Here is a 17,120-nt window from a genome sequence, read left to right as displayed (position 1 = left end):
TCATATAGTGAGGTGACCAGAACTCCTGTATACACAGTACTCCAAGTGTGGCCTAACCAGAGTTTTATAGAGCTGCATCATTACATCGCGACTCTTAAACTCTATCCCTCTACTTATGAAAGCTAACACCCCATAAGCTTTCTTAACTACCCTATCCACCTGTGAGGCAACTTTCAGAGATCTGTGGACATGTACCCCGAGATCCCTCTGCTCCTCCACACTACCAAGTATCCTGCCAAGTATCCTACCAAGTACCCTTTGTTCAAGAAAGGGAGTAGAGATAACCCAGGAAATTATAGACCAGTGAGTCTGACTTCAGTCATGGACAAGTTGTTGGAGAAAATCCTGAGAGGCAGGATTTATGAGCATTAGGAGAGATATAATCTAATTAATGATAGTCAACATAGCTTTGTCAAGGGCAGGTCGTGCCTTACCAGCCTGATTGAATTCTTTAAGGATGTAACGAAACACATTGATGAAGGTAGAGTAGTAAATGTAGTGTGTATGGATTTCAGTAAGGCATTTGATCAGATTCCCCATGCAAGGCTCCTTCAAAAAGTAAGGAGGCCTGGGATCCAAGAAGACCTTGCTTTGTGAATACAGAATTGGCCTACCAACAAAAGCCAATTCTGCATGGTTGTAGATGGTTTGCATTCTGCATGGAGGTCAGTGACCAGTGCTGTTCTGCAGGGATCTGATCTGGGACCCCTCCTCTTTGTGATTTTTATAAATGACCTGGATGAGGAAGTAGAAGGATGGGTTAGTAAGTTTGCTGATGACACAAAGGTTGGGGTGTTGTGGATAGTCTGGAGGGTTGTCAGAGGTTACAGCGGGACATCGATAGGATGCAGAACTGGGTAGAGAAGTGGCAGATGGATTTCAACCCAGTGAAGAGTTTCATTTTTTTAGGTCAAATTTTAAGACAGAATATAATGTCAATGGTAAGACTGTTGGCAGTGTGGAGGATCTGAGAGATCTTTGAGTACGTGTCCATAGGACACTCAAAGCTGTTGACAGTGTTGTTAAGAAGGCATATGGTGTGTGGCATTCTTCAACCGTGGCATTAAGGTCAATCATGAGGTAATGTTCACAAGATCACAAGACAAAGGAGCAGAAGTAGGCCATTCAGCCCTTTGAGTCTGCTCTGCCACTTCACCATGAACTAAACTATTCTCCCATCTAGTTCCAATTTCTGGCTTTTTTCCAATCTCCCTTGATACCCTGACTAATTAGGAGGGAGGAGCACGCGTGGCTGTTCTGAATGAATATCGATTATGTGTAACTAGGGGCCGTGCACAATCCAGATTTGATGGAGACAGCCGTGAGAAGCACAGAGGAACATCTGGAGTAACTTCTGAAATGCCTGCTTCGCTGCCACTGCTACTGTGCGATCGAGAATCTCCAGAGACGAAGGCCCCAAATCCTTGGCTTTGCCTATTGCCTGTTGCCTGGGCCAGGGTCGAAGCGCTCGGCAGAGATGGTGCTCAGTGCTCGGTGTCGAAGAGGTGGTCGGAGGCTCGGAGTTTTCGGACAGACTTGGAGTCGAACTGTGGTCGGAATCTTCCAGGATGCTGCGCTGGCAAGTTGGCGGCGCTGGAGGTTTCACCGTCTGTGTGAGATGATGGGACTTCCGAGAGACTTTGAGACTCTTACTGTGCCATAGTCTGTTCTTATCAAATTACGGTATTGCTTTGTACTGTTGTAACTATATGTTATAATTATGTGGTTTTTGTTAGTTTTTAAGTCGGTTTGTCATATGTTTTCGTGATATCATTCTGGAAAAACATTGTATCATTTCTTAATGCATGCATTACTAAATGACAATAAAAGGTGAGTATGTGACCTCATAATCATAATAATAATAATAATTAGATACCTATCAATCTCCTCCTTAAACACCCTCAATGATCGGGCCTCCACAGCTGTATGTGGCAATGAATTCCATAAATCCATGACCCTCTGGCTAAAAAAATTTCTCTTCATCTCTGTTTAAGTGGGTACCCTCTCATTCTAAGACTGTGGCCTCTTGTCGTGGACTCACCCACCAAGGGAAACAGCTTTTCCACATCTACTCTGTCCAACTCTTTCAACATTCGAAATGTTTCTATGAGATCCCCTCTCATTCTTCTATACTTTAATGAATACAGTCCAAGAGCCGCCAAATGCTCCTCATATGTTAGCCCCTGCATTCCAAGAATCATTCTCGTAAATCTTCTCTGAACTCTGTCCAACATCAGAACATCCCTTCTAAGACAGGGGGCCCAAAACTGCACACAGTATTCCAAATGAGGTCTCACCAGTGCCCCATACAGCCTCATCAACACCTCCTTATTCTTATACACTACTCCTCTTGAAATGAATACCAAGATAGCATTCGCTTTCCTTACTGCTGATCCAACTTGGTGGTTAACCTTTAGGGTATCTTGCATGAGGACCCCCAAGTCCCTTTGCACTTCCGATTTTTGAATTTTCTCTCCATCTAAATAATAATCTGCCCGATTATTTCTTCTTCCAAAATGTACATCTGTAGATTTCTCAACATTGTATCTCATCCGCTATTTCTTTGCCCACTCCTAAACTGACCAAGTCTCTCTGCAACCTTTCCGTTTCTGCAACACTTCCTGCTCCTCCACCTATCTTGGTGTCATCCGCAAACTTAGCTACAAAAACATTTAATCCATAATCTAAATCTCCCAGGAGGGGGGAGAAGATGGCGGCGCGATGGCAGCGCGCGCGGCCACTTCGGTGATGATATCTGTTATCTGTCAAGTAGGGGACCGTGCACAATTCTGATTTGATGGAGATGGACATGAGAGTACGGAGGAACATCTGCAAAATTTCTGAAATGTCTGCTTCGCTACCGCTGCTACTGTGTGGTAACCGGAATCTCTGGAGCTGAAGGCCTTTGCGTGGTTCAGCAGCCGGGGAGAGGTGGAAGGCGCTCGGCAGAAGATGGCACTTGGGAGGCTGTATCGGAGAGGCTGGTCGGAAGCTCAAAGTTTTTGGACGGATGGAATCAGTGTCGGCTGTGGTCGGCTGCTTCCAAGGTATCGGCAAGTTGACGGTGCCTGGAGGTTAATGGCAGGGAGCTTCTCCTTTTTGCTGCCTGCTATGGGGGACTCGGAAGTAGATTGACTCGGGACTTTGAGACTTTTTTTTACTGTGCCCAGGGTCTGTTCTTCATCAAATTATGGTATTGCTTTGCACTGTTGTAACTATATGTTATAATTATATGGTTTTGTCAGTGTTAGTCTTTGGTCAGTCCTGTTTTCTGTGATATCACTCCGGAGAAACATTGTATCATTTCTTAATGCATGTATGCATTTCTAAATGACAATAAAAGAGGACTGAGCGTTCTCATAAACTAACTCATTGATATGCATTGTAAAAAGAAGCGGCCCCAACACCGATCCCTGCGGAACACCACTAGTAACCGGCAACCAATCAGAATAAGATCCCTTTATTCCCACCCTTTGTTTTCTGCCTATCAACCAATGCTCCACCCATTCCAATATCTTTCCTGTAATTCCATGGGCTCTCACCTTATTAAGCAGCCTCTTATACGGCACCTTATCAAAGGCCTTTTGAAAATCCAAATACACAACATCCACAGCCTCTTATCAATCTTATTTGAGATTACCTCAAAAAATTCCAATAGGTTGGTGAGGCAGGATCTTCCCTTCATGAAACCATGCTGGCTTCGGCCTATCTTGTCATGCACCTCGAGGTATTTCATAACCTCGTCCTTGAGGATCGACTTCAATAACTTTCCAACTACCGATGTCAGACTAATAGGTCTGTAATTTTCTTTTTCCTGCCTCTCTCCTTTCTTAAACAGCGGAACTACATTTGTGACCTTGCAGTCCCCCAGAACCATGCCAGAGTTCATTGATTCCTGGAAGATCATTTCCAATGCCTTCACAATCTCCAAAGCGACCTCCTTCAGAACCCATGGGTGCACCTCATCTGGTCTGGGAGACTTATCTATTCTTAGTCCATTTAGCTTCCCAAGCACTTCCTCTCTAGTAATCTTGACTGTACCTAATTATATTCATAGATCATAGAATATAGAATAGTACAGCACATTACAGGCCCTTCAGCCCACAATGTAGTGCCGACTCTCAAATCTTGCCTCCCATATAACCCCCCCCAACTTAAATTCCTCCATATGCCTATCTAGTAGTCTGTTAAACTTCACGAGTGTACCTGCCTCTACCACTGACTCAGGCAGTGCATTCCACGCACCAACCACTCTCTGAGTAAAAAACCTTCCTCTAATATCCCCCTTGAACTTCCCACCTCTTACCTTAAAGCCATGTGCTCTTGTATTGAGCAGTGGTGCCCTGGGGAAGAGGCGCTGGCTATCCACTCTATCTATTCCTCTTAATATCTTGTACCTCTATCATGTCTCCTCTTATCCTCCTTCTCTCCAAAGAGTAAAGCCTTAGCTTTCTTAATCTCTGATCATAATGCATACTCTCTAAACCAGGCAGCATCCTGGTAGATCTCCTCTGTACCCTTTCCAATGCTTCCACATCCTTCCTATAGTGAGACGACCAGAACTGGACACAGCACTCCAAGTGTGGCTTAACCAGAGTTTTATAGAGCTGCATCATTACATCGCGACTCATAAACTCTATCTCTCGACTTATGAAAGCTAACACCCCATAAGCTTTCTTAACTACCCTATCTACCTATGAGGCAACTTTCAGGGATCTGTGGACATGTACCCCCAGATCCCTCTGCTCCTCCACACTACCAAGTATCCTGCCATTTACTTTGTACTCTGCCTTGGAGTTTGTCCTTCCAAAGTGTACCACCTCACACTTCTCCGGGTTGAACTCCATCTGTCAGTTCTCAGCCCACTTCTGCACCCTATCAATGTCTCTCTGCAATCTTCGACAATCCTCTACACTATCTACAACACCACCAATCTTTGTGTCGTCTGCAAACTTGCCAACCCACCCTTCCAGAATGAGGGGTCACAGTTTGAGGATAAAGGGGAAGCCTTTTAGGACCCAGATTAGGAAAAACTTCTTCACACAGAGAGTGGTGAATCTGTGGAATTCTCTGCCACAGGAAACAGTTGAGGCCAGTTCATTGGCTATATTTGAGAGGGAGCTAGATATGGCCCTTGTAGCTAAAGGGATCGGGGGTATGAAGGGAAGGCTGGTACAGGGTTCTGAGTTGGATGATCAGCCATGATCATACTGAATGGCGGTGCAGGCTCGAAGGGCCGAATGACCTACTCCTGCACCTATTTTCTAAGTTTCTATGTTTCTACCCCTACATCCAGGTCATTAATAAAAATCACGAAAAGTAGAGGTCTCAGAACAGATCCTTGTGTGATACCACTAGTCACAATCCTCCAATCTGAATGTACTCACTCCACCACGACTCTCTGCCTTCTGCAGGCAAGTCAATTCTGAATCCACCTGGCCAAACTTCCCTGGATCCCATGCCTTCTAACTTTCTGAATAAGCCTACGTGTGGAATCTTGTCAAATGCCTTATTAAAATTCATATAGATCACATCCACTGCACTACCCTCATCTATATGCCTGGTCACTTCCTCAAGGAACTCTATCAGGCTACTTAGACACGATCTGCCCTTCACAAAGCCATGCTGACTGACCCTGATCAGACCATGATTCTCTAAATGCCTATATATCCTATCTCTAAGAATCTTTTCCAACAGCTTTCCCACCACAGACGTAAGGCTCACTGGTCTATAAATACCCGGACTATCCCTACTACCTTTTTTGAACAAGGGGACAACATTCACCTCCTTCCAATCCTCCGGTACCATTCCCGTGGGCAACGAGGACATAAAGATCCTAGCCAGAGGCACAGCAATTTCTTCCCTTGCCTCGTGGAGCAGCCTGGGGAATACTCCATCAGGCCCCGGGGACTTTTCCATCCTAATGTATTTTAACAACTCCAACACCTCCTCTCCCTTAACATCAACATGCTCCAAAACATCAACTTCACTCGTATTGTCCTCACCATCATCAAGTTCCCTCTCATTGCTGAATACTGAAGAGAAGTATTCATTGAGGACCTCGCTCACTTCCACAGCCTCCAGGCGCATCTTCCCACCTTTATCTCTAATTGGTCCTACATTCACTCATGTCATTCTTTTGTTCTTCACATAATTGAAGAATGTCTTGGGGTTTTCCTTTACCCTACTCACCAAGGCCTTCTCATGCTCCCTTCTTACTCTTCTCAGCCCCTTCTTAATCTCCTTTCTTGCTTCTCTATATTCCTCAATAGAACCATCTGATCCTTGCTTCCTAAACCTCATGTATGCTGCCTTCTTCCACCTGACTAGATTTTCCACTTCACTTGTCACCCATCGTTCCTTCACCCTACCATTCTTTATCTTCCTCACCGGGACAAATTTATCCCTAACATCCTGCAAGAGATCTCTAAACATTGACCACATGTCCATAGTACATTTCCCTGCAAAAACATCATCCCAATTCACACCCGCAAGTTCTAGCCTTATAGCCTCATATTTTGCCCTTCCCCAATTATAAATTTTCCTGTCCTCTCTGATTCTATCCTTTTCCATGATAATGCTAAAGGCCAGGGATTGGTGGTCATTGTCTCCCAGATGCTCACCCACTGAGAGATCTGCGACCTGACCCGGTTCATTATCTAGTACTAGATCCAGAATGGCATTCCCCCTGGTCGGCCTGTCCACATACTGTGACGGGGATCCGTCCTGGACACACTTACCAAACTCTGCCCCATCTAAACCCTTGGAACTAAACAGGTGTCAATCAATATTAGGGAAGTTAAAGTCACCCATGATAACAACTGTGTTATTTTTGCACGTTTCCAAAATCTGCCTCCCAATCTGCTCCTCTGTATCTCTGCTGCTACCAGGGGGCCTACAGAATACCTCCAGTAGAGTAACTACTCCCTTCCTGTTCCTGACTTCCACCTATACTGACTCAAAAGAGGATCCTGCTACATAACCCATCCTTTCTGTAGCTGTAATAGTATCCCTGACCAGTAACGCCACCCCTCCTCCCCTCCCCCCCCCATCCTTTTTAAAGCACTAAAATCCAGGAATATTGAGAATCCATTCCTGCCCTGGTGCCAGCCAAGTTTCTGTAATGGCCACTACATCATAATTCCATGTATGTATCCAAGCTCTCAGTTCCTCACCTTTGTTCCTGATGCGTCTTGCATTGAGGTACACACATTTCAGCCCTTCTACCTTACTACCTCTACACCATTTATTCTGCTTCTCTTTCCTCAAAGCCTCTCTATATGTTAGATCTGGCTTTACTCCATGCACTTCTTTCACTGCTCTATTGCTCCAGGTCCCATCCACCTTGCAAATTAGTTTAAACCCTCCTGAGCCATGCTAGAAAACCTACCTGCAAGGATATTGCTCCCCCTCGAGTTCAGGTGCAACCCATCCAATCTGTGCAGGTCCTACCTTCCCCAGAAGAGATCCCAATGATCTAAAAATCTAAAACCCTGCCCCCTGCACCAACTCCTCAGCCACGCATTCAACTGCCATCTCCTCCAATTCTTACCATCACTGTCACGTAGCACTGGCAGCAACCCTGAGAACGTCACCCTTGAGGCCCTGTTCTTCAGCCTTCTGCCTAGTTCCCGAAACTCACACTTCAGGACCTCATCCCTCTTCCTGACTATGTCGTTGGTACCAACATGTATGATGACTTCTGGTTGCTTTCCCTCTCCTATCAGGATGTCATGCACCTGGTCAGAGACATCCCGGACACTGGCACCCGGGAGACAACAAACCATGCAGGTGTCCTTCTCACATACACAAAGTCTCCTGTCTGCTCCCCTGACTATAGAGTCTCCAATGACGACAGCTCTCCTCTTCTCCATCCCACCCTTCTGCACCACAGGGTCAGACTCAGTGCCGGAGGCCCTGCCACCGTGGCTCACACCTGGTCGGTCGTTCTTGCCAACAGTATCCAGGATGGTAATCTTATTATTCAGGGGAATGGTGATAGGGGTGCTCTGCACTACCTGTCTGCTCACCTTCGCTCTCCCCCCTCTGACTGTCACCCAACGACCTGCTTCCGACAGCCTAGGTGTGACTACCTCCCTGTAGCTCTCATCTATGACTGCCTCATTCTCCCTTATGAGTCAAAGGTCATCCAGCTGCTGCTCCAGATTCCTCACATGGCTTCCAGATTGCCCAGCGGCATGCACTTCTGGCAGATGTGAAAGCCATGTCTTCTTGCATTGAGCAGTGGGACATGGCTTTAAGGTAAGGGGTGGGAAGTTCAAGGGGGGATATGCTTTCTTCGCAATTGCACTTAAATGCTGGGTCCATAAGACCATGAGACATATGAGCAGAATTAGGCCATTCAGCCCATCAAGTCTGCTCCGCCATTCCATTGTGGCTGATCCCTAACCTTTGATGCTCTGCTCAATCAGGAAACTCTCAATTTTTGCTTTAAATATACTAATGGTCTTGGCTTCTGCAGATGACTGTAGCAGCACATTCTACAGATTCACAACCCTCTGGCTAAAAAAAAGATCCTTCTTACCTCTGTTCTAAAGGGTCGCCCCTCAATTTTGAGACTGCGCACTCTAGCTCTGGATACCCCCACCATAGGAAACATCCCACCATCTCCACCCTGTCTAGTCCTTTCAACATTTGGTAGGTTTCAATGAGATCCCTGCCCCCCTCCACATTCTTCTAAATTCCAGTGAGTACAGGCCCAAAGCTGCTAAACGCTGTCCATATGTTAACCCCTTCATTCTTGGAATCATCCTTGTGAACCTCCTCTGGACTTTCCCCAATGACAACATATCTTTTCTGAGATATGCTGCCCAAAACTTTTGACAACACTTCAAGAGCAGCCTGACTGGTGTCTTATAAAGTCTCAGCATTATCTCCTTGTTTTTATATTCTATTCCCCTTGAAATAAATGCCAACATTGCATTTGCCTTCTTTACGCAGACTCAACCTGTAAATTAACCTTCTGGGAGTCTTGCAAGAAGACTCCTAAGTCCTTTTACATCTCTGATGTTTGAATTTTCTCCTACTTAGATAACAGTCAGCACTTCTGTTCTTTTTACCAAAATGCATTATCATACATTTCCGAACACTGTATTCCATCTGCCACTTTTTACATATTCTTCCAACTTGTCTAAGTCCTTGTGCAATCGCATTGCTTTCTTAGCACTACTAACCCCTCCATCTATCTTCATATCATCTGAAAACTTTGCCACGCCATCAATTCCATGATCTAAATCTTTGACAAACAATGTGAAAAGTAGCAGTCCCAATACCAACCCCTGAGGAACACCACTAGTCACTGGCAGCCAACCAGAAATGGCCACCTTTATTCCTACTTGCTGCCTCCTGCCTGTCAGCCATTCCTCTATCTATGCCAGTATCTTTCCTGTAAAGGAAACATAGATGTTCTATGTTCTATGTTCTATGTTCTGTAACGCCATAGGATTTTATCTTGGTAAACAGCCTTAAGTTGGGCACTTTATCAAATGCCATCTGAGAATCTAAGTGAATGACATACACTGCCTCTCCAAGACAAAATCTCTGAAATAGTAACACTTAGGAATTTAAAGTTGCTGAACAGATTAGATATGGCGAAGTTATTTCCCATGGTAGGGGAGCCTAGGCAAGAAGGCACAACTTCAGTATTGAAGGACAACCATTTAGAACAGAGATGCGGAGAAATTACTTTAGTCAGAAGGTGGTAAATCTGTGGAATTTGTTGCAACGAGTGGCTGTGGAGGCCAAGTCATTGGGTGCATATAACACAGAAAGATAGGTTCTTGATTAGCCAGGGCATCAAAGGGTACGGGGAGAAGGCAGGGGAGTGGGATGACTGGAAGAATTGGATCAGCCCATGACTGAATGGTGGAGAAGACTCGATGGGCCAAATGGCCTACTTCTGCTCCTATATCTTATGTTCTTATGGTCTCTCCAATTCTGATCCTCCAGTGAGACTGGCTCATGGACTTCTGGTTTCCCTTTCCTGAAGTCTATAATCAGTTCCTTGGTCTTGCTCACATTTAGTGAAAGGTTGCTGTATGCCACCACTCAGACAAATTTCCAGTCCCCCTCCTGAATGCTCATTCATCACCACTTTTGACTGGGTCCACAACAGTAATACCATCAGAAAACTTGAATATGGTATTGGAGCTCTACATAGCCACACCGTCACCAGTATAAAGTAAGTGGAATGGGGCTAAGCACACAGGCCTGTGTGCCCCTGTCTTGATGAAGATCTTGCACAAGGAGTTATTGAGCTTAGTGATTTTTTTTAGGGAATGATGGTATTGAATGCTAAGCTGTAGTTGATAAAGTGCACTGTGATGTATGCATCTTTGCTGTGCAGATATTCCAAGATAGAGTGAAGAATCAATGAGATGGCATCTGCTGTGGACTATTTAAAGGTTTTAATGTAAATAAACAGTCCTGGTTTGCTATGCTATGAACCAAGGACAGGTAAGTGAAATTAACCTATATTTTCCACTTCTGGCCAATATGAATGCAAATGGTCAATTGTACGCCTTCCCCCCTTCCCTTCGACTCAGATAACTCTGCAATTCATTGATGAGACTTTTCATGAGGTATTGTGTGCTGTTTTGGTCACCCAGTTATAGAAAGGGTACAGAAAAGATTCACAAGATTATTACCAGGAGTAGAGGGTTTGAGTTGTAAGGAACAGATGGACAGAATGTCATTAAGGATGTCATATAGGAAGAATATCATTAATCTGGAAACAGTGTGGTAAAGCTTCAGACTGGAAGATTTAGACCATGAGACATAGGAACAGAATTAGGCCCAACAAGTCTGCTCCACAATTTCATTAATGCTGATTTATTATTCACCTCATTATTATCCTACATGAGATATAAGGAGAGATTGTGTAGGTTGGGTCTCTCTTCCCTAGAGCAAAGTAAATTGAGGCACAATATGCCTCATGAGACAACTGAGTGGGTAGTTTGTGGGGTGTTGTACTCCTTCTGTGTGCTTCTAGCCTATGGCCTTGTGCTTTTCAATGTGCTTATGAATTATTCTTCTCCACATTGAAGGGTGAAGAGTTTTCTTTTTTTTTAGGTTTTAATGACATCTTTAAATCTTTCCCACTGTTCTTCCAATGACGCAGCTTGGAACAGAGCATCTGTATCAGGGGAAGAGGGTGTGTCTAAATGATGAAACCTGCCTAATGGAACAACCTGAATAAAATAACAGATTAGAAAGGAAAATTATCAAAAGTGCTGGTGTTTAGATCAAGTGCATTTGATTGTGTGGGTATAGAATTTCAGCTGCACTTATGCTAAATTAGTCCCATGCATCACATCGTAGGAAGAGAATATTACCCTCGAGGGAGTCCATAGGAGAATTGCCAGGAAAACATCTGAACAAGAATTAAACTATGAGGAGAAGAGCTTGCATTAATGAAGGATGAATTTTCTAAAATGTTGGAAGTTAATAGACGACTTGATAGAAATTATCACGAGGAGCTAATGGGGTTGATAGAGTGAAATGATTCTCATTACTGGGATCTAGGATCGGGTAGGTTTGGTCTGAAAAACTACAGCTAAGCCTATTAGTCATGAAGTTTAGAACACCTGAATGCTCAGTGGATGTTAGATTTTTGGAACTCTTCATCAAATGGTCATTGATGATAAATTTCAAATCTGAGATTGATAGAATTGTGTTATTAATAATGATGTTAAAGCTCATTTTATCATGGAACAGGTTGATGTGCTGAATGCCCACTGCCGTTCCAGTGTCCCAGATGGATAGTCTTTGGTATAAGAGTCTAAGATATTCTATCCTTTTTCACATAATTTTCTGAGTAATTACTGGTTGTTGCATAAACAACCAATGACCTTGCAAATAATTCATCAGCTGTGAAATATATTCAAAACCTAATTTAATCGACAGTAAACAATTTTTTTCTCTGTAAAAGCGCCACATCATAAAAAAGTTAGAATTGATTTGAAATCACTGTCACATCCTGAAAATTCTGGAGCCTAATGAATGGAGAACTGATCACTTTGTGAATTTGCGTTTCATAGCCAGAGTCTTTTAAACATGAAGTATGCAATATTTTGACTATTTTACACTACACTGAATCTGCTCAGGTCTCCAGCTTTTGTAAATTGGAAAGACATGGTTGACGATTTAAATGATAAGAAATTAGATTAAAAGCAGTATGACATTTTTCAAGAAGGCTATTGCTAAGTACGATAAATTTAAGATAATGGGATGAAATGAAAACAGTCTTTTCAAGGACCAAATTTAAAGTGCTAGCAAATAAAACTGTGTGTATTGCAGAGGGATTACAGGTACTTTTCATTACCAAGGTTTCGTAAATCTGGGTGAGGGATCCGATTTCACATCTCTTCATATATACCTGTGCTTGCATTTGACCTTGCCAGATAGCTGCAGAAACACTAAGACACAGTTTTCCGTACTGCTGAATGCACTGTCAGGTTAACAAGCATCCAACAGCATGGATTTAAGGTTGAAGTTGAATGATACATTGGACGACATAGATTTGAGAAAGAAATCCTTCAACCTCAACGAGAGCCTGTTTGCCTCTGCATCCAATTGTTCCATGTCTCTGCCAACTCTCAACACCTTCGGTATCATCAGAGTGGTCATCACCTTCATCCTTTTCATCTTTTCTGTTGGTATGAATATAACATTTCTGGTGAAACAGAACAAGAAGAAAGCATCACGACTCAAAACACTGCTGAACAGCCTTACAGCAGCCAACCTGGTGGAGACTGTGATTATCATGCCAATGGATGGCACCTGGATAATCACAGTACAGTGGCACGGTGGAGAGTTCCTCTGCAAGGCCCAAAACTTCCTCAAGCTCTTCTCCATGTATTGTCCTGCTTTTATGGTGGTAGTGATCAGCTTGGATCGTTACTTGGTGATTACAAAACCCCTGAAAAGCATAACTTCTGGGGTCCACACCAGAAAGTATATGATTGCTGCAGTTTGGCTCTTTAGTCTGATCTTGGCTTTGCCTCAGGTAATCACTCTATGTTAATGTGTATGACTTTCAATATCATTATTGTATGGGGTGATATGATTTCAAACTCAGCTGATAGAGCAAAAACCTTTTTATATAGAAGCATTCATTTATATTTGGTATCAAGAGGCAATCAACATTCATGTTTCATAGAAACCCAGAAACATAGAAAATAGGTGCAGGAGTAGGCCATTCGGCCCTTCGAGCCTGCACCGCCATTTAATATGATCATGGCTGATCATCCAACTCAGAACCCTCCCCCTGCCTTCCCTCCATACCCCCGATCCCCGTAGCCACAAGGGCCATATCTAACTCCCTCTTAAATATAGCCAATGAACTGGCCTCAACTGTTTCCTGTGGCAGAGAATTCCACAGATTCACCACTCTCTGTGTGAAGAAGTTTTTCCTAATCTCGGTCCTAAAAGGCTTTCCCTTTATCCTCAAACTGTGACCCCTCGTTCTGGACTTCCCCAACATCGGGAACAATCTTCCAGCATCTAGCCTGTCCAATCCCTTTAGGATTTTATACTTTTCAATCTGATCCCCCCTCAATCTTCTAAATTTCAACGAGTACAAGCCCAGTTCATCCAGTCTTTCTTCATATGAAGGTCCTGCCATCCCAGGAATCAATCCGGTGAACCTTCTTTGTACTCCCTCTATGGCAAGGATGTCTTTCCTCAGATTAGGGGACCAAAACTGCACACAATACTCCAGGTGTGGTCTCACCAAGGCCTTGTACAACTGCAGTAGTACCTCCCTGCTCCTGTACTCGAATCCTCTTGCTATAAATGCCAGCATACCATTCGCCTTTTTCATCGCCTGCTGTACCTGCATGCCCACTTTCAATGACTGGTGTGTAATGACACCCAGGTCTCGTTGCACCTCCCCTTTTCCTAATCGGCCACCATTCAGATAATAATCTGTTTTCCTATTTTTGCCACCAAAGTGGATAACTTCACATTTATCCACATTAAATTGCATCTGCCATGAATTTGCCCACTCACCCAACCTATCCAAGTCACTCTGCATCCTCTTAGCATCCTCCTCACAGCTAACACTGCCACCCAGCTTCGTGTCATCCGCAAACTTGGAGATGCTGCATTTAATTCCCTCATCCAAGTCATTAATATATATTGTAAACAACTGGGGTCCCAGCACTGAGCCTTGCGGTACCCCACTAGTCACCGCCTGCCATTCTGAAAAGGTCCTGTTTATTCCCACTCTTTGCTTCCTGTCTGCTAACCAATTCTCTATCCATATCAATACCTTACCCCCAATACCGTGTGCTTTAAGTTTGCACACTAATCTCCTGTGTGGGACCTTGTCAAAAGCCTTTTGAAAATCCAAATATACCACATCCACTGGTTTCATTTACTGAAGGAGGATGTGGGCTAGACCAGCATTATTGCCCGTTCATTTTACCCACTAGAAGATGCTGATGAGTCATATTCTTGATCCACTGCAGCTCTTCTAGTAGAAGGTACTCCTGTAAAGCTACGTATGGGTGAGGATTTCTAAGAAGTAGATTCAATAACAATTAAGGACTGGTGCATTTTCCGCTCTGGGTGTTGTGCGACCTAGAGAGGAACCTTCTAGTGGTGACAAACCCATGTGCCTATTGCACTTCATAGGTTTGGGTGTGTGGGGCTGGGAGGTGCTGTCTGAGTAGCTTGAGGGGGGCTGCTATAGCAGCAATGGTCTATTGGTGACTGAATGAATGTTTAGGGTGTGGATAGGGGGCTGATTATTCAGCTGCATGGAAAACTGTATCATACTAGATTGTAAGGGCTCAAATTGGTCTGCTTGTTGAAGGAACGGTTAAGAACTGTCAGACTGCAGACCCAAATGCTTGGTCTGTACTTAGTGTCAAGGCACATGGTGGAATATTGCATACAGTTGACATCAGGCTAAAAGTCTACCCTTTCCATGTGGAATGTGTGTTCCCTTCCACAGCCAATAGCCAGAATGGTGGAATACCTTTTAACATTCTTCAGTTTCCAAAGCAAAACACAAAATGCAGGTTCAACTCAGCAAGTCAGGCAGCATCTATGGAAATAAATAAACAGTCGATGTTTCGGGTGAAGACCCTTTTTCGGGACTGGAAAGGAAGGGAGAAGACACCCAGTGAATTCCAGTGAGGTGGTCACTCCTGAGGTGCAGGTAGCTGCGTGATCACCAGGAAAAGCAAGGGGATTAGCCAAAGAATTACTCTGTGCCTATTCCCTTTACTACAGGTAAATATCTTTGGATATCATTGCCAGGATGACCTACAGGGTTACCAGCAGCTATTAGATCTGTGGCACTGTGATCTGTTTAAGTTTCAATGGGAAAGAGTGCAGTTAGATGGAACAATGGTGCTAGGAAATTTGCCAAATGGGGGCTATGAAGCTTGTGAAGACAGTGGACCGCTCCAGGGAGCTGTTGAAGATGTCTGTTAGAACCTCTGTTAACTGGCTGCACAGTCTCTCAGGACTTGACCTAGTATATTATCATTTCATGCAACAATACATGGATTGATGCTGGCTTGGGTCTGCCACACATCAGTGCAGCCAGACAGAGTGCCTACTTCTCAGGGGGAGGTGGAAGCCGTCCTCGCCAGTGCATCAGTCCATGCATAGAAGACATTCAGCCTATTGGGAAGAGAGTGAGTGTCACTGGTGTGCAGTCCCTTATGATCTGAATGCCCTGTCACACGCTCCTTGTGTCTCTGGACTCACAGAAATTACGGTACATCAGAATCAGGTTTAATATCACCGACATACGACATGAAATTTATTAAATTAGCTGCAGCAGTACCATGCAATGCATGATGATATAGAAAAAAAAGTAAATCAATTACAGCAAGTATATATATGTAAATTAAATGGTTGAATTTAGAATAGTGCAAAAACAGAAATAATAAAAAAAAAGTGAGGTAGTGTTCACAGGTTCAATATCCATTTAGGAATTGATAGCAAAGGGGAAGAAGCTGTTCCTGAATCACTGAGTGTGTGCCTTCAGGCTGCTGTGCCTCCTCCCTGACAGTAACAATGAGAAGAAGGCATGTCTTGGATGATTGGGGCTCTTAAGAATGGATGCTGCCTTTCTGAGGCATCACTCCTTAAAGATGTCTTGGATACTATGAAGGCTAGTACAGAAGCTGGAACTGATTTATTTTACGAATTTCTGTAGCTTCTTTCGATCCTGTGCAGAAGAACCCACAACGCGCCCCCCCCCCCACCATACCAGACAGGGATGCAGCCTTTCAGAATGCTCTCCATGGTATTTCAGTAGAAATTTTTGAATGTTTTGTGTGACAAACAAAACTCCTAATGAAATATAGCTGCTGGCTTGCCTTCTTATTCAATTCGATTCAATTTTAAGTGTCATTTAACCATACATGAATACTCATGAATACAGCCAAATGAGACAGTGTTACTAAGGGGCCAAGGTGCAAAGACACATTACCAATAGTCATACACAAGATCACAATCATGTAATAAGAGCCCCAACGCCCACACCGCCCCCCAACCTGTGACGCTGCGGCTTGATGCATACAAGTCAGGTTGGTGTTGAATCACAAGAGAGGGAATTTGTTGAATGTCTGTGAGATGGCTTTTTAGAGCAGATTGTGCTTGAGCCTACTAGAGGAAAGGATAGCAAAACACACAAAATGCTGGAGGAACTCAGCAGGTTAGGCAGCAACAATGGAAAAAGGTATAGCTGATGTTTTGGGCCGGGACCCTTTGGCAGGACTGGAGAAAAGAAGATGAGGAGTAAATTTAAAAGGTCGGGGAGAGGAAGGAGAAACACCAGGTGACAGGTGAAATTGGAGAGGGGAGGGGTGAAGTAAAGAGCTGAGAAGTTGATCGGTGAAAGAGATACGGGGCTGGAGAAGGGAGAGTCCAATAGGAGAGAACAGAAGGCCATAGAAGAAAGAAAAGTGGGGAGGAGCACCAGAGGGAGGCGATGGGCAGACAAGGAGATGAGATGAGAGAGGGAAAAGGGGATGGGGGATGGTGAAGGGGGAGGGGGGGACATCACCAGAAGTTCGAGAAATCAATGTTCATGCCATCAGGTTGGAGGCCTTCCAGATGGAATATAGGGTGTTATT

The 17,120-nt window shown here is 44.1% G+C and overlaps 1 protein-coding gene across 1 annotated transcript in view; it reads left to right on the top strand.

Annotated features, from left to right (window-relative positions):
* Positions 1–12,496: 12,496 nt before the first annotated feature.
* The window catches only part of LOC140211345 (gonadotropin-releasing hormone receptor-like), a 28,772-nt gene continuing 24,148 nt past the window's right edge, over positions 12,497–17,120 (top strand). Inside the window, exon 1 of the mRNA XM_072281024.1 lies at positions 12,497–13,027. Coding sequence (XP_072137125.1) covers positions 12,497–13,027 — 531 coding nt within the window. The remainder of the gene's footprint in view (positions 13,028–17,120) is intronic.

The sequence above is a fragment of the Mobula birostris genome, chromosome 17 (assembly GCF_030028105.1).
Source record: "Mobula birostris isolate sMobBir1 chromosome 17, sMobBir1.hap1, whole genome shotgun sequence".
Taxonomy (NCBI): Eukaryota; Metazoa; Chordata; class Chondrichthyes; order Myliobatiformes; family Myliobatidae; genus Mobula; species Mobula birostris.
The sequence above is the reverse complement of the archived record's forward strand: the minus strand, read 5'-3'. Positions and strand labels throughout refer to the sequence as shown.